General features: G+C 44.3%; 1 protein-coding gene across 2 annotated transcripts in view; it reads left to right on the top strand.

Moving 5' to 3' along the window:
• The first annotated feature begins 2703 nt into the window (after positions 1-2703).
• Positions 2704-23269, top strand: part of GCLC (glutamate-cysteine ligase catalytic subunit) — a 55303-nt gene continuing 34737 nt past the window's right edge. The window contains exon 1 of one of the 2 annotated variants that reach the window (XM_037894215.2): positions 2704-3067. In XM_037894215.2, coding sequence (XP_037750143.1) covers positions 2918-3067 — 150 coding nt within the window. In that variant the 5' untranslated portion in view covers positions 2704-2917. Of the gene's footprint in view, positions 3068-14240; positions 14439-23269 lie in introns of those variants that run through there. The other variant, XM_037894217.2, reaches the window with a different exon arrangement.

Genomic DNA, 23269 nt, shown 5'->3' with positions numbered 1-23269 from the left:
TGTATTCGCAAAAAGAAAAGGAGTACTTGTGGCACCTTAGAGACTAACCAATTTATTTGAGCATGAGCTTTCGTGAGCTACAGCTCACTTCAACAGGTTGTAATTTGCTGGTTATGATTATGCTTTCTATAGGCACCTTACTTGATCTCCTTTTTACAAGATTTGATGCAACTATAGGACCTTGGTTGCAACAATGATCTATACGGTCACAGTTCACGGCAATAATGTCACAGTAGGGTCTCCTTTATACATTTTAGTCCCGTAGTTAGCACAATAACCTGGGATGTGAGAAACCCAAGCGTCAATTCCGCTCACCTCAGGCAGCAGGGGAGAAAGGATTTGAACAGGGTGCCCCCTCACCTCTAAGAAGCAGGCTCTAACTACGGAACTATGGGATAGTCTGGTGTAGAACTTCCTCAGTCTTTCCTGTTGAAGCTGTTCCTCACATCCCAGGTGAATGCTTGAACCATTGGCCTGAAAGATTAAGGTGGGCACCATCTTCTCTGGTGGCCATTTTGTGTGGAGGGAGGCAAGCACCACCTACTCCTCCAGCTGTTTGGTGTGGAGAGAGGCAGATGCCTAATTCATTCTTACAAGAAAGGACTTAGGTGCCTAAACTACCTGACTCCAGGCGAGGAGTTCCCAGTTGTGGATCACAAGCAATTACAGGTGCCTGCGTGCAGCCCATCTTTGAGCATCTCTGTGAGAGGGGTAGGGCTTAGCACATACCCTCCTCAGCATCTTCACTGGCCAATTTATACAGCTCCTAGCCCAGGGGTTCTTAACCAGGCATCTAGGGCCCCTGTGGGGCCATGAGCAGATTTCAGGGGGTACCAAGCAGGGTAGAAAGCCAAAGCCCAAGCCCCACCACAAGGGTCTGAAAACCAGGACTCTGAGCCCTGCCACATGGGGCTGAAGCCAAAGCCTGAGCAATGTAGCTTAATGGGAGCCCCTGAAGCATGGGGGCCTGGGCAATTGCCCTGCTTACTACCCCCTAATGCCCGCCCTGGCTTTTATATGCAGAAAACCAGTTAGTGTGGCACAGGTTGGCTTTTATAGCATGGTGGGGGGCTCAGAAAGAAAAAGGTCGAGAACCTCTGTCCTGCTCTGCTAGCTGTTATGGCCTGTATTCTTAGGTGCCTCTCTCCCCCTTCATTGTATAAGGAAATCACAGGAATGCCACTGAAATCCACAAAACCTGAATTAGGAACTACATACCTAATTCAGGTTTTAAGGATTTCAGTGGCATTCCTGTGATTTTTCTATGTGCCTAAAAGTTAGGCACTGCAATACCTAAGTCCCTTTGGAGATCCAGGCCAGGTAGTTTTTAGCTTGGTGATGCTAGCTAAGGTTATCATTATAACTTTCAGTTGGGGTTGATCTTGACTAGCTATGCTGATGTAACGTACTTCACTAGGACGTGGTAGTATTTGCTACTGTAAGCAGACACATAATATAAACAGTAATGAAGCCCTCTACATTAGCTGTACTACTGTGGACTCCCTTCTAAACAACGTGAAGCAAAGAATGACTGTAAAACCAAATAACATGCAAAGATGGGACACACATTCATAAGTGTAAATTCTTATTTCTCCATAAATAGTTTGAGTTCCTTCTGAATTATGTGCTTCACTCAGATTAATTATTTAAAATAATTTAAAAATACCAAACAGAGGTGGATTGTAGCACTATACCTACACACCATCCAGCTCTCAGGCAAGAGTAGGTAGGGATTAAAAAAACAGTGCAGCTGTACCTGATGTTTAATGGCACATGTCCCTTTGTGCCACCCAGGCCACATGAAAGCTGCCTGGAAACATTTTTCACTAATCCTTTTGCACATACACACTGTACTCCAAAGATATTGGGACTGAAGCTCATGAGCTGCAAGTGGCGGCTTGTCAATGTATCTGCTGGAGGTCTTATACAGCACATATTAAAACACTGATTTAATTATTAACCAATCTATTAACCAAACAGGAAGCTTTGACTGTTATTAACCAATTAAGTTACCAGTTTGTACAAAGTTATTAAAGTATTTGTGCTGAGGATGTTATGTATAAACAAACTAAATATTTCCCATCATACTGTTTAAAGGGAGTAGGACCACAGAGTAAATGAAACAATGAATTCAGGCTACTGTGGCTCTTTTGGGTAATGATCCCTAATTCGGCTCCTGAACCACTGAGTATCACCGCTGTAATCCATTTCACCCCTGATCCTTTAGCACGTGCTAGCCCGGGGAATCTAATACTATTTTAAATATTCCTGCTCCAGAGAGCTTCTGGGGGCCATGCACTACCTGGGATCACTGGCAAGTGACTAAGATCAGTGGCGGGGGGGGCGACCGGAGCCATGGTGTGTGCACCCCAAAAACGCTGGTACAATCTGTGAGGTTTAAGAAACCCATTTTCCTGAGGGAAAGGCGGGGGCGATACTTCGGAACCCCCCCTGCTCAAGTGACCGCAGGTGGATTTCAGAGCCGCCCTTTACCTGGCAAGGGCGCCCCGCACCTGCAAGGCAGCGAAGCAAGAGCGACCCGCCCCGGTCCCGGCCCCAGCCGTGGGCGCAGGAAGTTGCCGGCCGGCAGGGCTCCGCCTCCAGCCTGGAGCGGGAATAGAGGCGGGGCTCCCGCCCGAAGTAACCGCCTCAGCCCGGGGGCGCTAGGCGTCTGCCGAGGCCCGGCCGGGCCCCCCCCGCGGGGTGACGGGCGCCCAGGGGCGGGGCGCGGGGCGGGCCCGGCGGAAAGTGCTGAGTCACGGCCTGACGCGGGCCGCCGCCAGCCCCCGTCACGTGCTACGCCGGGACACAAGCTCCTGCCGCCGCTTCCGCGCACTGCATCCCAGCGCCCTAGCCGCGTCCGCCTCGCCGGGGGCACCTGCCGCGCCGAGAGCCCGGGGCTGGCGGCGGCCTCGGCATGGGGCTGCTGTCGCAAGGCTCCCCGCTGAGCTGGGAGGAGACGCAGCGGCACGCGGAGCACGTGCGCCGGCACGGCATCCTCCAGTTCCTGCACATCTACCGCGCCGTGGCCGAGCGCCACAAGGACGTGCTCAAATGGGGGGACGAGGTGAGCGCGGCGGGCGGGCGGCAGGCAGGTGCCGGGCGGCCGCGGGCTCTGCCTCTCCGCTTCCCTCCCGAGAGCCCTGCGGCGTGGGGGCGCCGGCCGGGGGGCGGCTCGCGCTCGCCGCCTGGGGGCAGGGCGGGTTTGGGCCCGGCGGGCGGGGGACCAGGTGGCTGCCCCTGGTGCCTCCAGCCCCGCGGTCGCCGCACGCCCGGCGCCTTTGGTGCGGCTGCCTGCTTCGTGTGTGTGTGGGGGGGCGCTTCGCTCCCCGGGGGGCGCGCTCGGAGTTCGAGCCCCGGGGCTGCCGGCCGGGGCGTGGGAGGCGCGGGTGGGGAGCCGTGCGGGGGATCGGGGCGTGGGGGCGGTAGCTCTCCGTCGGTGTTTGAACAGCCTCCCCGCGCAGAGTGCGCTCCGGCCCCCGAGCGATGCTAAAACGCTTTCCTGTGGCATCTCTAGGCTTGTGATACCCGGGGCGCTGCGACCTCACAGCAACTGCAGAGGGTTGCTTTTTATTTTATTTTTATTTTAAATTGTTTTGCTTTTTGAGCCCAAGCCCTTTCTGCTTTAAAAAACCGAGTCTCAAAAACCAAACTACAGAGAAGGGCGATTCATATTAAGCTTCTGACTTAATTGTCAGGAGTGGAAAATTGTAAGAGGGGGCTGGAGTCAGTGTCAGGAGAAAAGGAGTACTCGTGGCACCTTAGAGACTAACAAATTTATTTGAGCGTAACCTTTCGTGAGCCACAGCAGATTATCTTCAATGTTAGGTTCCTGGAGACCATCTGTTCAGAATTCTCCTTTTGGGTCTTAACTCCTTAAATCACATTCATGCTCATAGTATCTGAGCATCTTCCAGTCATTCATTAAGCAAGGTGATGTTTATTCTCTCATCCCCTCTCATGTGCCATGGTGTGTTTTGGTAGGTTTTTTGTTTAAATACACCTGTTGCTATGTATTTATAAATTCAAAGAAGCGCTCCTTGTACTTGGAGTGGAAGGTGGTGAGGTTTGTGATGGTTTTCAGTTCCTGGAGCTGTTTGTTCCACAGCCTTGGACCACCCTTTGAGAAATTTCTATCCCCTGCACAGACTAATTTAATTCAAGGCTTCCCTGCCCCACCATGGGATCTAGGACATCATCATTCTGTCAAAAACGATAAGGAAGAGCTAGCAGGTCACAACTTGAACCCTAATACAAATGTTCGGTCTCGTTATCTATAGCTATCGAGTAGTACATCTCCTTATGAGGTAACGTCAGGAGACCTGGAGATCCCAGTAGGAAGCAAGATAGACAAGGGGCTCTTGCGTTGCACCTCAAGCTCTGTTCCTTGATCATTATCAAACCAGAGAGATCCAATTTGCGATTAGGAATAGGTTTTCAAACACTTCTCTTCCAAAGCACAGTAACCACAGGTATATCCAACCTGGGAGGGGCTCCATTATGAAAGAACTTAGTCTTTAACGGATTATAAATGCTCTGGAGATTAGGGCAGCCCTGTACACACTGGCAGTTGTCAGAGACCTGATATCCGAAAAGGTGGTCATGGGGCAAGTGCACTCTTGGGCCACCATGTTTTATGTAAACAATCCAGGAAGGCTTTTGATTGTGTCTCCTGTTTGGGAAGCTCTGCAAGTGTGGGAGTGAGCTCTTGAGCCCCTTGAAGGTAGCTGGGCAAAGAGACTGCCCTCTCCGCTGAGGGAATGTAGGGGCTTGTCTACACTGGCACTTTACAGCGCTGCAACTTTCTCGCTCAGGGTGTGAAAAAACACCCCGCTGAGCACTGCACGTTTCAGCGCTGTAAAGCGCCAGTGTAGACAGTGCACCAGCACTTTAACGTTGCCAGTGTAGGCAAGCCCTAGGTCTCTTCTTCTCTCCACTCTTGGCTGTAGCCCTTCTTAATGTTCTTTCTCTGACCAGACATAAGCTACCAAATCTCTTTCCAGGCCAGAGCACTATTGTGGACAGTCTGTCCATGAGCAATCTCAGGATTAAGGAGCGGCAGAGCAGAACTCCTATAGCCTTAGTATGAAAGTTAATTTTTTTTTAGGTTTTCTATTACATCTTTTTTTTGTTTTCCTCTTCTCTTGTTTTAGTCTTAAATTAGCTTTTCTTTCTGGCAGTTTCCTCTCCCATGCAGAAGAACTGACTGGAGCTATCAGAGGGCAACTTTTATATTTGGCAGAGGCAATGCATGATGTTCAGTAGCAGGAATGGCTTGCCCTCTTCTTGGCTGCTGATGTTCTCAAGGGTCAAAATCTTAAGATCTAGGGGAGTTGTACCAATCTCATGCTAAAGAGCTAAAATGCAGGCTTGAGAAGCCTGTAGGCCTTCAGGGAAGCAGAATTACAGGCAACAAACTTTCCCTCTTTCTAGTTGTACTGACCTGTTTCCCCAGATGTAGCGATACAGATTTGTGTACTGTATTATGTTGTGCCTTTCAGAGAGCAGGTTAATACCTGCAACTCCTTTAAAAATTTTTATAGAGCAAGCAGGAGTTGTCTCAACTCAATCAGAAAAGATCATTCATTATTTCATTGCTGCTGTTTGTTTACTGTTGCTACATAATGCATTGCATTGACACCTTCTGTTTTACTTGTCAGAGTAATATCAGTGTATGTTAAGATAGGTCTGTCTTGACATATTGTAAGCTGTTATTTCAGTGGGTCTTAAGGGCTCAACAAGGTATTGGAATCTGTCAAACGTTGGTTGGTGAAATTTGTGGTTTGAACTTATGGTTTGTACACGTGCAGAACAGTAACTTATTTTGCTTCCATATTTTTCTTCCACTTGTAAAACAGTTCATTTGTATTAGAAACTGACTAGTTGAAAAAGAAACTTGACTTTTAGATTTCTCTGATCAAATAGCTGGAAGGATTGTGGAAAGCATTGTGGCATCTATGTTGAACTCAGAAGAATTAACCCTGTTTTAAACTTGACAGAAAAAAGTGCTGTGGACTTGGACCTTGTATATCAAATTATAGCTTTAAATTTTTTTTATTGACTTGGCTATAAACCCTTAAAGATAGGAATTAATAATGGAGATGACAGCTCTCACTTAACTGTAATGATACAGTCAGGGCTGCTGTAATAAAACTGATGTTCTAAGATACATTTCTGGGATACAGTTGGGTAATAGCTTTATTTCTGGTTTTTTGGTTTGTTTGCTTTTTTTAAAGGAATACTATCAAAAATTGCTTGCCTGCCCAGCTCTGTGTCTGGAACACTGAGGAAGATAAACAGTGAGCTCCTTACCTGCAGATCCTCCCTGTTCTTGTCCACAGACAGATAGAAATATTTAAAAGATGCCTTCCCCCTTCATCTCCAAAATTCCTTTTCACAAAGTGGATTCACTGTGTTTGCTTGTGAATGCAGAGAGAACCTGTAGCCTGGGGTTGTAGAGCTGTCCAATGTCTTGTCCATTCTAGAACATTGTAATTATAATCCTCTAACATAGCATACCCGTAGCACACTATGCCTTTGGCTTACAAAGGTGTTGAGCACCAGTGGCTCCCCTGACTTCAGTTGGGGCTGCAAGTGCTTTCAGGCTGAAGGTCTCTGGACATAAAACAGCATTCACACCACCGTTGTGATCCACTTGTTCTGAACAAAGCTAAGCATAGCTAACAGTAGTGCTATATCCCTCCCAGTAAAAAGAACGAGGAGTACTTGTGGCACCTTAGAGACTAACAAATTTATTTGAGCATAAGATTTTGTGGGCTAAAACGCACTTCATCGGATGCATGCAGTGGAAAATACAGTAGGAAGATATATATATACACACAGAGAACATGAAAAAATGGGTGTTGCCATACACACTATAACGAGAGTGATCCATTAAGGTGAGCTATTATCAGCAGGAGGAAAAAAAAACCTTTTGTAGTGATAATCTGGATGGCCCATTTCCAACAGTTGACAAGAAGGTGAGAGCAACAGTGGGGGGGAGGGGGGAAATAAGCATGGGGAAATTGTGTAATGAGCCAAAGAAAAACTATTTCCCCATGCTTATTTCCCTCCCCTCTACTGTTACTCTCACCTTCTTGTCAACTGTTGGAAATGGGCCATCCGGATTATCACTACAAAAGGTTTTTTTTCTCCTGCTGATAATAGCTCACCTTAATGGATCACTCTCGTTATAGTGGGCATGGCAACACCCATTTTTTCATGTTCTCTGTGTATATATATCTTCCTACTGTATTTTCCACTGCATGCATCCGATGAAATGGGTTTTAGCCCACGAAAGCATATGCTCAAATAAATTTGTTAGTCTCTATGGTGCCACAAGTACTCCTTGTTCTTTTTGTTGATACAGACTAACACAGCTTCTGATCCCTCCCAGTGTAATTCCACATTGTTCCTGCCCACCTTTCAGTAGCAAGTTTGAAAGATCAAAGCGTTGGCTCTGTGATCTCTTGAGCTACTAATCTACCATCTTGCTTACAGGCTTGGGAGAGGCTCAGGTGATACTCTGTCATGTCTTTGCCAGGCTGTTTCCCTCTCTTTTGACCAGTCTCTCCCCAAAAAAACCCATTACTCCAACAACTGAAGCACCACAGCAGCAACGACAGACATACAAGAATAACAACAAATACAACTTCCTGTTTAGAAAATCTTATTAAGTCTCTTTAAGATTACAAAATAAAGTTCTTATAAAAAGGAGAGGGCATCATTCACCTTTTCTTTTAACTTCTTTCCTTATTTATAGTCAAATTAATGATTCACTGTAGTGCAGGTTGGCAGATACTTGCGATATAAAGACCTACGTTGCAGAGAGGTAAGGTAGACCATATTCTGGCTTCTCCACAGTTACCCTCCTGAAAAGCTATCTATATGCTGGTGCTTTACCTGTTTCCCATTCTGTTCCAGTCCATCTTTCTGTCTGCAACTCAAAGCAGACATATGAAGTTTAACTTTGCAGCCTATGTTGGATTCTGAAGAAGAAATGGCTGGCCTCTTGGCCACTCGACTCCGTTCCATTGCTTTGTGCTGTGCATACGCTTGGGTATACAAAGTGAAACCCTACTGCATATATTTTATTTGTTTGTCTCTGCAGTCCACTTTGCTGCAAGACAGAACAAGACGATTATTTTTCAGACCTTGTGCCATGCCAGACCTGGAGTGAATGGTGTGAGCAAAAGTGACTAGAAGAGAGATGTGGAAAGGGACTAAACAGCAGCACCAGAACAGGCAGGCGATGCTCCAATGTGTGTGTGTAAAAGTTGCAAAGGGGGTAACATTTTTTGTCAAAATGAAAGCTGCAGAAAGAAATGATTTTTATGTGCAAAAATGTGAATGACTTGACAATCTGGCTTGCGATTTCTATTCTGTCCTTACTTGTTTTCTGAAATTAGACCACTATGACCCTTCTATTGGATATAAGTCATGTCACTGTCAGTTTTTAGGCATAGAATACAATGAGTGAATTCAATTTTCACAGGGTCATTTTCCTTTTAAAGAAAAGATGTATGAATTTGGACAGCTTGAAACTTGCCTGGCAGCTAAGTATATTAGCCACAGTGAAGAATCTGTGCCACCACACTCCTTAACATTAAAATTAAATAAAATGCACAAAGAATAGACAACTGTCTTATTATTCATTTAAATATTATCAGTCACCTCTTTTTAAGCTGTAAGAAAGTGCTCTCTCTCTCTTGGTTTTGTTGTACACCTTGTTTCTTCCTGACCCCTTGTATTTCATCATCTTAACCCTTCCTTTTTCTCTAAATTGTTCTGTCAGCTTCATCTATATCTATCAGACACATAGATGAAAATGATTTTATTGGGGAAGAGTCAACATGGTTTTTGTAAAGGGAAATCATGCCTCACCAATCTACTAGAATTCTTTGAGGGGCTCAACAAGCATGTGGAAAAGGGGGTGTGATGGATGCCCCCAGGGTGCCACCTGGAACTGGGATAATACTGAGCCCCCTGACCCACTAGCCTGGGCTCCCTCTCAGATAGCACTGCTGTGACAAGCTGCAACGCCCTCCAGCCTGCACTTTTACCATACAGGTAAGGACATACCCAGCTGCAATCACATGCAGGCTCTCTGACCAGCCCCTGCATAGGAAGGCTACAACTAAGGTGACTCCCAGCTCCCTAGGTGTGCATCCCCTCTGGAGTATAAACCCAAAATTATGCTGTCTTGCCCTGCACAGGGAACTGTACAGTGTAAGCTGATAAAGTTTGCCCCTTCCCTCAATATGGAGAGGAATATGCAACAGCCTTTGCCCATTGAGCTATGATTCACATACACTTCACTCTAACTCACTGGTTTAGATAAAGCAAAAACAAGTTTATTAACTATAAAAGAGAGCTTTTAAGTGATAGCAAACAGATGAAAGCAGATTACCTAGCAAATAAATAAAAAAATGCAAACTAAGATTAATATACTAAATAGACTGGATATGAATTAGCAGATTCTCATCCTAAGAGATGATACAAGCAGGTTGCAGATTCTTAAGTGGCAAGCTGCACTTGCTTTATAGCTTGGAATCCCCAGGTGTTTCATTCACAGGCTAGAAATCCCTTTAGCCTGGGCTCAGCACCTCCCCCAGTTCAGTTCCTCAGGTGTTTCCAGGAGTCTTCGTGTATGGGGAGTGAAGAACCACAGCTGATGTCACTCCCTGCTTTATATAGCTCTTGTAGAGGGCAGGAACCTTTGTTCTAAAGCTTGGTTCCCAGACCAATCTGTGGAAAAATACTGACATCTCAAGATGGAGTCAAGAATCATGTAGCCTGGTCACATGTCCATGTAGAGTCATAGCAGCCATTATTTATAGGCTGTTCGGAGCATTCGCAGGAAGGCTCGCTAGGTGGGAGATAAGCTTCTCCTAAGGCCTATTGTTTTTTTTCCTAATGGCCTGTTGCCCTGAATAGGCTCTTCCCCACCAACTATATAGACTGATTATCTAGTAGGCGTTACCCAGGTGTAAGTACATTTGAAATACAGATACATAGTGAATATTCATAACTTGAGATACAAAAATGATACATGCGTACAAATATATTCAACAAATCCTGACCTTTCACATGACCCATCGCATAAAATGCATCATATTTATGCCATAATCCTATTTTTTACACACACACACACAGAGAGAGAGATGAACTGCCAGAAGCTGAAGAACCAGTTCCTTCAGTCACTCCGAGCCTTCGGCAGCACTTTGGCATAGATATATAATATCACTGAAGAATGTGGTGCAGTGTCACAGGGTGATCAAGTAGGTATAGTACACTTAGATTTTCAGAAAGCCTTTGACAAGGTCCCTCACCTACGGCTCTTAAGCAGAGTAAGCTGCCATGGGATAAGAGAGAAGGTCCTCTAATGGATTGGTAACTAGTTAAAAGATAGGAAACAAAGGGTAGGAATATATGGTCAATTTTCAGAATGGAGAGAGGTAAATAGTGGTGTTCCCCACAGAACTGTACCAGAAGCAGTACTGTTCAGATCATTTATAAATATGCTGGAAAAAAGGGTGAACAGTGAGGTGGCAAAATTTTGCAGATGATATAAAACTACTCGAGAGTTAAGTCCAAAGCAGACTGCGAAGAGTTACAGAGGATTCTCACAAAACTGGGAGATTGGGCAACAAAATGGTAGAATAAATTCAGTGTTGATAAATGCAAAGTAATGCACATTGGAGAACATATACATATAAAATGGAGTCTAGATTAGCTGTTACCACTCAAGAAAGAGATCTTGGAGCCATTGTGGTTGGTTCTCTGAAAACATCCACTCAATGTGCAGCTGCAGTCAAAAAAGCTAACAATGTTTGGAATCATTAAGAAAGGGATAGATAAGATAGAAAATATAATATTGCCTCTATATAAATCCATGGAACACCCACATCTTGAATACTGTGGTGCAGATGTAGTTGCCCCATCTCAAATATATGTTTTGGGAAAGGGGCAACAAAAATGATTAGGGGTATGGATCAGCTTCCATATGAGGAGAGAGAATGCTGGGACTTTTTAGCTTGGAAAAGAGATGACTAAAGGGGGATATGATAGAGGTCTATAAAATAATGGCGGGTGGAGAAAGTAAATAGGGAAGTGTTGTTTACTCATAAAACAAGAACTAGGGGTAGCCAAATGAAATTAATAGGCAGCCAGTTTAAAACAAACAAAAGGAATTATTTTTTCACACAACGCACGGTCAAACTGTGGAACTCTTTGCCAGAGGATGTTGTGAAGGCCAAGACTATAACCGGGTTCAAAAAAGAGCTACATAAGTTCATGGAGGCTAGGTCCATCAATGGCTATTAGCCAGGATGGGCAGGGATGCAAAACCATGCTCTGAAGTGTCCTCAGCATCTGTTCGCCAGAAGCTTGGAATGGGCAAGATGGAGTGGATCACTTGATGATTACCTGTTCTGCTCATTCCCTCTGGAGCACCTGGTATAGGTCACTGTTGGAATACAGGATACTGGGCTTAGGTGGACCATTGGTTTGACTCAGTATGGCCGTTCTTATGGTCTTATGCTAAACCAGAGAACTAAAATGAGTGGCCCCATTGCCAAGAGCAACACCTGGGCAAGAAGCCAAGCACTCCTTCCCATGTGCTGTGAAAGGGAAGGGCAAGCTGGTTTCTTTACTAAAATGTAGTTCCTGGAATCTACACAGGGATGTTGTCTCTGGCTAGTAGTTGTCTGACAAATATGGAAGAGACATATTCATTGCATGGATGGTAATAAGACTCTAGTAATTTAACTTTCTCCCATCTTTTATGGGGCTTTCCAGAGCTAGATCCTGTGCCAGTCCTCAGATGCTGTTTAAAGCTGTTCCCAGCAGCAGCCGTCACAGAGTGAAGCTGATGGGTCTTTGACAGTTGTATTATTGCCCACATGATTTTTGAATAGTTGTAAATTAACTGAAGCAGCTGAGGAAAAAAGAATCTGGGTGGTGGTCCCCCAAAAAAGTGAATAGTGTTAGACTCCACAAGAAATGGATGGAGAATATGGCTGAAAAATTATAATACTGTTATATAAATCTGTGCTACACTCATTTGGAATGCTGAGTTCTGTTTTTGTCTGTTTCAAAAAAAAGAGAAGAGTTTTGGAGACTTGACAGTAAAAATGAATAAAGGAAAATCTTCCATAAGAAGAGAAGTTGAAAAGAGTTTAGAGAGGAGACCAACCCCCTCCCTTCTCCCTTCCCCCCCCCCCCCCCCCCAAGGACATGATATGCAGAGAAAGTAAATTGAATCTTTAACCTTCTCATCTTCCAAGAATGTCATTGAAATTGAAGAGCTGCAAACGTATTTTTATTTATTTATTTTATTTTTATTTGTACAACACAGTTATCCTGTGCAACCCATTGTTGCATAATATCTTTGAGGCCAAGAATTGAACAGAATTGAAAAAAGTCTTTAATGCTTTCATGAATCACAAGTATAGCCAGAATTACAAAAGTAAGGTCTTAAAAAGTAAGAGAGCCTCGTGCTTCGGGTCACTAGCCAACCTATGAGGGGGATAGGAAAAAAACCTAACCATGTGAGTAGGTATTCCATAATGGTCCCCTGCAGATTGTCTTTAACTTTCCTCTGACGCATCGGGTACTAGCCGTTGTCAAAAACCGAATAGTTGAATACATGAACTGCTGTCTGATCTGGTTATAGCATTGCCTGTGTTGCTAGTTATCTATATGTAAATCTTGAAAACTTCAGCTAGGTGAAGATACAAATTGACACAGTCACCTAAAATACATCTTTTTTTACGTATGTTACTAATGCTATTAGAAGTGAGCATTTTAAAAAGGCAATATGTTCATCACTGTTTTATGCTCTTTTTGTTTATGTGTATTTCTCTCAACATGGAGGATGATGATGAATGAACTGACTTTCATTCTCAGGTTCTACTTATTGCTACCATACTTTGGTTTCATATGCTGCAGAAGGATGCTGTTTTAAATCAATTCCTTGGCATCTTAAGTTTGTAGAAACACTTGTATTGGTCTTTAAGTTTTGTAAAAGCTTGTTTTTACAAAATTTAAATGTTGGGTCATGTCAGTTCTTTTGAGCCCCTGCAAATTATCCTTCCAGACAGTAAAATTCTGAAAACAGGCTGTATTTTTTAAACTCTTCTCCTTCATGAAAAACTGCACAGCTTTGGCCCCCAGCCAAATACAGCATGACTGGCTGCATTTGAATGGTGGCTGTATTTGAATGGTGCTTGAATGGTAGCTGTCTTAATCGCTACTTGCCTGTGTGCCACATGAGAAAAGCAGCACTCATAAATGATTAGATTAGTTGCTACATGACTGCTTGTTCATGCTTTTTCTCAGAGCACAATTTGACTAAATACAAAAAGTAGGACAATAGCATTATTCCGATACAAACAGAAGATTTAGCATGTCCCTAACATTTGTATGACTGCATCTGCTGTATTGATCATGTTGGCCTTTTCTAAGCCAGGATTTAAAGGTGTTAACACACGTTAGCTGACACTTTGAAAAGCCTAGGGTCTACACTAGAGTTTAAAAATGTGTTAGATAATGCATGCTAGTGTTACACCTTAAATCTTAATATAGACAAGGCTACTAACTTGCTCGCCTTGTGGTGTTTCGATGCCCATATGCCTTCAGGCATATCACCTCCTTACTGTCTTTTAGTATCCTTATCAAAACCCACCTCAGAAGAGAGCTTAAGCTAAATATTTTACATATTTTTTTTTTTTAAAAAGCCTCAACCCTCAAGATGTGTAAATAGTACATATTAACCTCTCCAATGTCCCTGTGATCACCTAGCCTTTGCCTCCACCCTCCCCTTCATTTCCTCTGTGGGTCTTGTCTTTGTCTACAGTACACTTACAGCATCACAGCTCTACCAATGCAGCTACGCCGCTGTAAAAAATCTCATGTAGCCGCTCTGTGTCAACGCAAGAGAGCTCTGACTACTACACTTATGCTGGTGAAACTTATGTTGCTTAGGGCTGGGGGGGGAGTGTTTTCACCCTCCTGAGCACCATAAGTTTTGCTGACATGTGGCAGTGTAGATATGCCTTAGACTGTGAGCTGCTTGGGGGTGGTACTCTGTCTTTGTAGATATAGATATAAATTTTGTAAGACACTATAGCACCATAGAAGGAATACTTCAAATGGAAATATCAGATCTTGCCACTGTAAACGTGAAACTTTGGGGTTGCTGACCTCTGCTGTATTTCTGCATAGTCAGTACTACTGCAGTGTTTCAGGCTGGTACAGTTTACCTCCTGAGCTCTAAACTGGCAGAAAGGCCAGATTTGAAATATTTACTAGACACCTAATATACAGAAGACTTGACCTGTTAAGTTGAGGAAGATACGAAAGACAAGAATTGAGCTGGGGACACTGGTGAAGTCCATGGCAATGCCCTGATGAGAAGCCCAGCCCTCCACTACCACGTGAGGAGAAGGCGCCGCTCTTGAATCCTACTTGAGGGGTGGAAGGGGATTCAGTCCCTCATATCCTCCTCTGGTTAGGAGGCATATGATAAAATTGATCTCTGCTTCTCTCCCCTCCCTTCACCCTAGTATCCACCCAAGTACTGGAAGAGAGAAAGGGCTTCCTATCTCTTTTCCCATCCAGAGCCTCTTAGCTGCGAGGAGAGGGGAGTGGTTCTATTACTCTACCCTTTTCTTGTCCTTTCTATTTTGGGTTCTTCCCTGTGCTTGCTTTTGCTCCTGATTTTATGTTGCTGTTTTAAAAAACTATTATTCCTGAGTTTTTTCACTGCTGTCCACCTGGTTGTGAATGATATCAATTACATTGATAAGAGTTTTGCTAATTTCTTAGTGCTACTGCTTGTCACAGATAAGAGCTTCAGCAGGGAATTGGTTTATAATGGTTCACTTCTGGAAGGTTATTTTTGCAACCCATAAAGGCTAGAACTTTTTTTTCAATGAGAGCTAAAATTTGTCAGAAATTGTTGTAGGTTCTCTCACCAATTGGTCAATGGATTTTTCAAGCCCTGCTCAGAGACTTTAATAGTAGCTTTGATCATCGAATATTTGGGGCTCCTGTGGTAGAGAACCATTTTGATTACTGCTCTAAACTTCCTTCTTTCTTTAAAATTCAAATTCAATGTCAAACAAGAACAAGACTTTATTTAAAAAGGAAGCAGAGTTATGATTCTGGCTTTGACTAATGTTCCTTTATTGGTCTATGAACAAACTAAACCTAAGTGGAGTAGAAAACACAGTTGTACAAACAAATGTTTAAATACAATTAATAAGTAGGGCCTTTGATGTTAGATTTATATTGTAAATGTGACTATGTTCTCTTTTTACAGTATTACACCCCTCTGTGTTATGTGGTACAGTGGTCAAAGAAAGGAGTTCTTTGTTGTTCAGTGTTCCACATTTTTTTCTTTAGCTGTATACAAATGACTATAATCTCTGGGGTTAGATTTCAATAACCCTGCTTCCTGGTTTGTGGTATGTGCTTCATCCTCTAGTCATGGAGCACCACGTGCAAAAGATCAAAATATCCTGTCCTAATGTAACTAGAGGGAGAGGGACAAGCAAACGCTTACAGCTTAGTCTGTTTTTGTTATCTAAAACATGAGCTGCCCTCCCACCATTCGCATTGCCGCTTGAATTCTGTCTGCAGTGGCATAAACTCAAAGAACTAAAATACCAACATGTTTTCTATCTCATCTTTTATTTTTGAACCTAAAGTGGGGTCTGTATTAAACCTTTGTTGTGCATTTTTTTCTTTGGGTTCAGTACTTGGCATATAGAAGTTCATATTAATTTAAATGAATAAAACCAGGGAATTAATATAAGTTTTTTACTGACCTACAAGTTTTTATTCCATTAGGCCAAACCTATGCATCTTTGGGTATGCATAGGAACACTGCTTTAAAAATTTGAGTCCCAGTATTGCTCTGACCCAGTAGACATGAGCAATTCTATAGTAGGATGTTCAATTTCCATCCCACCATCAATCTCAGCCTGGATCAGTCCACACAAGAGTTTCTGGACACTACAGTGCTAATAAGCAATGGTCACATAAACACCACCCTATACCGGAAACCTACTGACCACTATACTTACTACATGCCTCCAGCTTTCATCCAGACCACACCACACAATCCATTGTCTACAGCCAAGCTCTTAAGATACAACCGCATTTGCTCCAACCCCTCAGACAAAGACAAACACCTACAAGATCTCTATCAAGCATTCTTACAACTACAATACCCACCTGCTGAAGTGAAGAAACAGATGGACAGAGCCAGAAGAGTACCCAGAAGTCACCTACTGCAGGACAGGCCCAACAAAGAAAGTAACAGAACACCACTAGCTGTCACCTTCAGCCCCCAGCTAAAACCACTCCAGCGCATCATCAAAGATCTACAACCTATCCTGAAGGACGACCCATCACTCTCACAGATCTTGGGAGACCGGCCAGTCCTCGCTAACAGACAGCCCCCCCAGCTGAAGCAAATACTCACCAGCAACCACACAACAAAAACACTAACCCAGGAACCTGTCCTTGCAACAAAGCCTGTTGCCAACTCTGTCCACATATCTGTTCAAGGGACACCATCGTAGGACCTAATCACATCAGCCATACTATCAGAGGCTCGTTCACCTGCACATCTACCAATGTGATATATGCCATCATGTGCCAGCAATGCCCCTCTGCCATGTGCATTGGCCAAACCGGACAGTCTCTATGCAAAAGAATAAATGGACACAAATGAGACATCAAGAATTATAACATTCAAAAACCAGTCGGAGAATACTTCAACCTCCCTGCACGCTCAGTTACAGACCTAAAAGTCGCAATTATTCAACAACAAAAAGTCAAAAACAGACTCCAATGAGAAACAGCAGAACTGGAATTAATCTGCAAACTGGACACCATTAAATTAGGCTTGAATAAAGACTGGGAGTGGATGAGTCATTACACTACCTAAAAACTATTTCCTCATGCTAATCTTTCCCCTACTGTTACTCACCTTCTTGTCAACTGTTGGAAATGAGCCATCCTGATTATCACCACAAAAGTTTTTTTTTCTCCTGCTGATAATAGCACACCTTAATTGGTTGGTCTCGTTAAGAGTTGGTATGGTAACCCCCATTTTTTTTCATTGTGTGTCTATCTTCCCACTGTATTTTCCACTGCATGCATCTGATGAAGTGGGCTTTAGCCCACGAAAGCTTATGCTCAGATAAATTTGGTTAGTGTCTAAGGTGCCATAAGTACTCCTCGTTCTTTCTTTCTACAAAAATAGTGCTCCTCTGGACTCTCATAAGCATAGATACCGCTGTCTTATGCCAATAAAATCTTCTGTTCTTACTCTATGGAGTTTAAATAACTAAAGGTGGAAAAGCTACTCATGCTCTGCTTCCAGTGTCATTTTGCTCCCTCTTCACTTAATCTCAGAGGATATGTCTACATTGCAGTTAAACGCCCACAGCTGGCCTACATCAGCTGACTTGGACTTGGCGTATGGGGCTATGAAGTTGCAGTGTAGGTGTTCAGGCTCCAGCTGGTGCCTGGGCTCTGGGATGCTGCAAGAGGGGAGGATTCCATATGCAAATCTACCATTAGAGGCATATTATACTCCTGGGAGAATTCTGCACCAAAAAATTAAAAATTCTGCACACATTTCAAAATTCTGCATATTGTGTTTGTCAAAATAATGCAATATAATCATGCCAGTTACAATTATTTTGGTAATTTATTTCCAAATATCTCTCAGCAAGTATGTCTGTAACAATACAGACCAAAAAAAAGGTTCTGTTTTTTTTTTTTTTTTTTTTGGGTTTTTTTTTTTTTTTTTTTTTTTTTTGACAAATTTCCCTAGGAATTTCAGCACGATGGACCACATCTTCACGCTAAACCAACTACTAGAGCGTTCAAGGGAATACAAGTTCCCTTTGTGCATTGCCTTCATGGACTATGAGAAGGCGTTCGACAGCGTAGAGACTAACACCGTTCTTGAAGCTCTTTCAGAACAGGGCATTGGCGCGAAATATATCACATTACTAAAGGAAGTGAACTCTGGCTGCAGCACAGACATATTGCTGTTCGATGGGGATTTGGAGGGAAGTATCGAGAGGTGTGAAACAAGGAGATAGTTTCACCAATATTATTCACAGCCTGTCTTGAATTGGTTTTTCGACGAGCAGACTTGAAAGGCGGGATTAATGTCAATGGCAAGCGGCTAAACCATCTCAAGTTTGCAGATGATATAGTGCTGATAGCCAAAAATATAGCCCAGCCTGAGAGAATGCTTAAAGAACTGAATGCAAAAAGTAGTCAAGTCGGATTAAAAATGAACCGGTCGAAATGAAATACCTGAGATCATATGTTCTGCCAAGAACCCAAATAACTCTTGGAGTTGAGCAGATCCAAGAGGTTGATAAATACTTTTATTTGGGACCGGAAGTCAACATGTGCCACGATCAGAAAGGCGAACTGTCGCGCAGGAAAAAAGCTGGATGGTGCGCATTCAGTGACATCAAGGACATCCTTCAAGGAAAGATCAGCAAAACAACTCATGCGAATCTTTTTAACTCGACCGTGCTTCCAGCGATGTTATATGGCAGCGAAACATGGTCGCTGGCAAAGATTGAAGAACATCCACTGTCTGTCATGCAGAGGGCGATGGAACGAACATTTTTGGGCATTTGGCTTCGCCATCACATCCCCAACGAAATAATTAGGCAGCAGTCTGGAGTTCGAGACGTTGTTGAAAGCAGGCTCAGCAAAATGCTGTGGGCGAGACATGTGGCCCGACTCAGCATCAACAGATGGACCGCAGCTATATCCGAGTGGTTTCCACGAGAACAGAAACGGCCACACGGTTGGCTTCCAAAGAGGTGGGATGATTTCCTAACAAGGAGATATGGACAAGCATGGTGAAAGATGGCCAGAGCGAGAGAAGATTGGAAGAAGTGTTGTGATCGGCTCAGTCTCAACTGATGGACAGACAGTCTCCTCATCTACGCAGATTCCGTACTAAGCATATTAATACAGAACTTTGTGTAATTCATTTAAATTACAATACAGAACTGTTTTTCCTGCATCTGTCAGAAGCAGTGCAAAGGCTTGGGGGATTCAGGGGTAACGGAAGAGCTGAGGGAGAAGGAAGGAGCCTAGGAGTGAACCTGGAGGGTGTTGGGTGTGGGTGGAAGGTTTTTCTTGTGGGGGTGGGATTGTTAGGGTGTTGGGAAGCCTCCCCTGTGCAGACCCTGGCTGACCCCAAGCCTCTCCCATTCAGTCAGGCACATCTGCCCCTGTCACCACACCCCTTATTCCTATAGGTCTCTGCAGCCCCACTTTGCCATCCCCAGGACTGTAGTGATTGTTTTTATTTTTCTGAACACTTAGTGTGATACTGAAAATGGGCATGTTAGGGATTTGGTGTCGTGCACTGGGGTGTTATGATATGGTGGACTAATGTTGCACTCAGCACAAGCTACTGCCTCAATTTGATTTCCTTACTTTTTAGTGTTTGCATTGTGGGGGTATATTGCTTGAGCAACTATACCTTTGGGGGCGTGTGTGTGTGTGTGTGTAAATCTAAGGATTGCTTCCAAATGAGATTATATGTAATGCGCAGAAATGGAAATGTACAGAACGTGACTGTCCCTTACAGTGTGCTAACACTTCCCATAGCAGAGATTACCTCTCTTCTCTGCAGGACTAGCTGAATGCAACTGTTTGGCTTTCTTTGTAGCTAGTGATCTTCTTCTATCCCACAGAGGATGATTCAAGATCTGTCTGGGAGTTGGGTTTGTAGCCTTGGCTGTAGAGATCTGAAGAGTCAGAAAATTCTTATCCTGAGAAGAAAAGGAGTACTTGTGGCACCTTAGAGACTAACCAATTTATTTGAGCATAAGCTTTCGTGAGCTACAGCTCACTTCATCGGATGCATACTGTGGAAAATACAGAAGATGTTTTTGTACACACAAACCATGAAAAAATGGGCGTTTATCACTACAAAAGGTTTTCTCTCCCCCCACCCCACTCTCCTGTTCCTGGAATGGGCTGGAAATGGCCCACCTTGATTATCATACACATTGTAAGGAGAGTGATCACTTTAGATAAGCTATTACCAGCAGGAGAGTAGGGTGGGGGGAGAGAAAACCTTTTGTAGTGATAAACACCCATTTTTTCATGGTTTGTGTGTATAAAAACATCTTCTGTATTTTCCACAGTATGCATCCGATGAAGTGAGCTGTAGCTCAAGAAAGCTTATGCTCAAATAAATTGGTTAGTCTCTAAGGTGCCACAAGTACTCCTTTTCTTTTTGCGAATACAGACTAACGCGGCTGTTACTCTGAAACCTGTCATTATCCTGAGAAGCGCTTCTGACCATTAAAATAATGCCATTTCATATATCCTTCTTGTAGTAGGCTACTGCTCTGTGCCCTTTACCTATCAGATATAAGGGTGAAGTAAGGATGATCCGGAACTGTTATACAGTATACTCCTAGGGGAATTCTGCACTTTGCCCCTGTGCAGAATTCATGTCCTCCCCGAAAATACATTCTGCCGGGAGAGGTGCTGTAGTGACAACTTTTGCCCAACAGAGGTGGTGGTGGTGGTGGTGCCAAAAGAGAGGGCAGCTGGCTCTGGGCTGGAGCAGCCAGTCACAGAAAGGGCAGGGGTGGAGGCTGCTTCCCTCACAGTGCCCCGCCAGTGGAGACAAGGGATATGGGTGGAACAGACAGAGCGTGGTTCATGGAGCTTCTGGGGGTTCACACAGACTGGGTTTAGAAGGGCTATTTGGAGGGACAGACTAGGATGAGGGCACAGGAGCTAGTGGGGTGACAGCATTGAGCCGGGGCTGAATGGGAGTGACAGTGCAGGGACATGTGGGGATGGAGGAGGAGGCTGTGGGGCCACAGCGGGGAGGAGAAGTGGCCGAGTGTGGGTGTAGGGACACACTGGGACGGGGCAGATGTGTTTTGATTGAATGGGAGAGACTAGGGGTTAGCCAGAGTCTACATGGGGGAGGTTCCCCAGCTCCCTAACAAACCCATGCCCAACTCTTCCATAATTCTCCTATCTATACCCAGCAACGCTCCAGTTTCACTGGTAGACTCCTTCCGAGCAATTACTTCCCTCTCCCAGAGCTCCTGCGTTACCACAGACTTCCCCCAAGCCTTTGCATTGCTTCTGGGGGGTTCAGGAAATACATTTCTGTATTATAGTTAAATGAATTATTACTCAGTTATGTATTCATAGGCCTCGTAAGGAATCTATTTGTCAAGAAACATTTTCTGATTTTTTATTTATTTATTTATTTTTTTTGGTCTGCATTATTAGATATATTTGCTGACCGGTATGATTATATGGTGTTATTTTGACAATAAAAGATTCAGAATTTTGCATAAATTTTAATTTTTTGGCACAGAATTCCCCTAGAAGTAGCAGTAGCTACATATCACAGGTGATGGCAGGTGAGCAGCACAAGGAAAGACCACTGTTTCTTCCCTCAACAGTTATTTTCGTATGTGATGCCACAAGGTTAGGATCTGTTATATTGAGTTTCTTAGATTGTATGCAGGGTTGGTTTACCTTTTTAATATACTTAACTTCCATGATCGCTAGGTTTATTTTTCTGTGGATGTGCGTTTTCCATTTATCACGACCCATGCAAGATCCTTCCTTCTCCCCACCAAGGCAAGCTTGCTATGACTCCTTTAAGAGCCAGTGAACAGACCATTCTGGCCACTCTAGCAAAATGTAGTGCCCTTCTCTTTAGGGAGGGAAGTAGTGAACTCAACTTACCCCTCTGTCAGAATTACTTCAGCCTGTGCCAGTCAGAGAAACAAGGGACTAGCTGCTTTCATTGCAGATTTGGAATGTTTCTGGGGCATGCAATCTCCAGTCTGTCATTGAACAATTTATTCCCTTAAAATGGCAAGGCATGCTGCCCCATTAGGGATTCCTAGCAATGCTTTTTGTCGGACATGTACACTGGTAACTTGTTCTAATACAGTAGGGGCGGGCAAAGTTTTTGGCCTGAGGGCCGCATCGGGTTTCTGAAATTGTATGGAGGGTCAGTTAGGGGAGGCTCTGCCTCCCCAGACAGCTAGGCATGGCCCGGCCCCCCTGGGACTCCTGCCCCATCCAAACCCCGCCTGTTCCCTGTCCCCTGACAGCCTTCCCCACCCCCCCCGGGACCCCCGCCCCATCCACCCCTCCCTGTACCCTGACTGCCCCCCGCTGCCCCATCGAACTCCCCGTGCCGCCATTCAACCCCCCCGTTCCCTGCCCTCTGACCACCACCCCAAACTCCCTTGCCCTCTATCCAACCCCCCCTGCTCCCTGCCCTCTTACCGCGCTGCCTGGAGCACCAGTAGCTGGCGGCACTACAGCCGTGCCATCCAGAGCACCAGGACAGGCAGCTGTGCCACCCGGCTGGAGCCAGCTACGCCACCGCGCAGCATAGAGCACCGGGTCAGGCTGCAACTCTGCAGCTGCGCTGTCCGGCAGGAGCTCACAGCCCGGCCGCCTGAGCTGATGCTGCAGGGGAAGGGGGAACAGCACGGGAGGAGCTCAGGGGCTGGGCAGGAGGGTCCTGTGGGCCGGATGTGGCCCGCAGGCTGTAGTTTGCCCACCTCTGTAATACAGGCTAGTTAAAACTAGGGAGAAAAGTGAAGAACTACAGAAGGACCTAACAAAGCTACGTAACTAACAATGTCAGGTGAACTTCCACATAGAGAGTGCAAGACTTTTACAGCTATATTGTAGGCAATGAATTCCCACTGAAACTTACTAGTGACTATTGTCCTCTGAACGTTACCATAGATAGAAAACATGTGACGAACCTATTTACAGTAAGCCCTGGCTCCATCATGCAAACATGTGAAGTCTGAATATACCAAATTTTTTTTACCTAGCTACAAGAGAAGACTTTTGAGAGGTTAAATTTAAATTGTTTAAAGCTGTTCATTCAATGTAACCTACATTAGCAAGCAAATTCTGTGGATTGCCTGGGATTGTTGACAGCTGCTTGATTTTTTTTTTTTTTTTTTTTTCTTAGTAATTAACAGCAGATCCTTCTGTTAGAAAGGCTGTGGAGCTGTCAGTCAGACCCTTTGGATACAAGATCAGTTATTACATCGACAGCTGGGTGAATGAGGGAGACTGTTTACTAATGTGTTCACATTATGAATCATTTTGATCGGATCAAGTTTGCTTCCTTAAGTTATCTCAGAGTTCTTTGTAGCTCTCATCTTATAGTCTATAGTTGACTTTACAG

This window comes from Chelonia mydas, chromosome 3, assembly GCF_015237465.2.
Source record: "Chelonia mydas isolate rCheMyd1 chromosome 3, rCheMyd1.pri.v2, whole genome shotgun sequence".
Classification (NCBI taxonomy): Eukaryota; Metazoa; Chordata; order Testudines; family Cheloniidae; genus Chelonia; species Chelonia mydas.
This window is presented reverse-complemented; position numbering and strand designations above follow the sequence as displayed.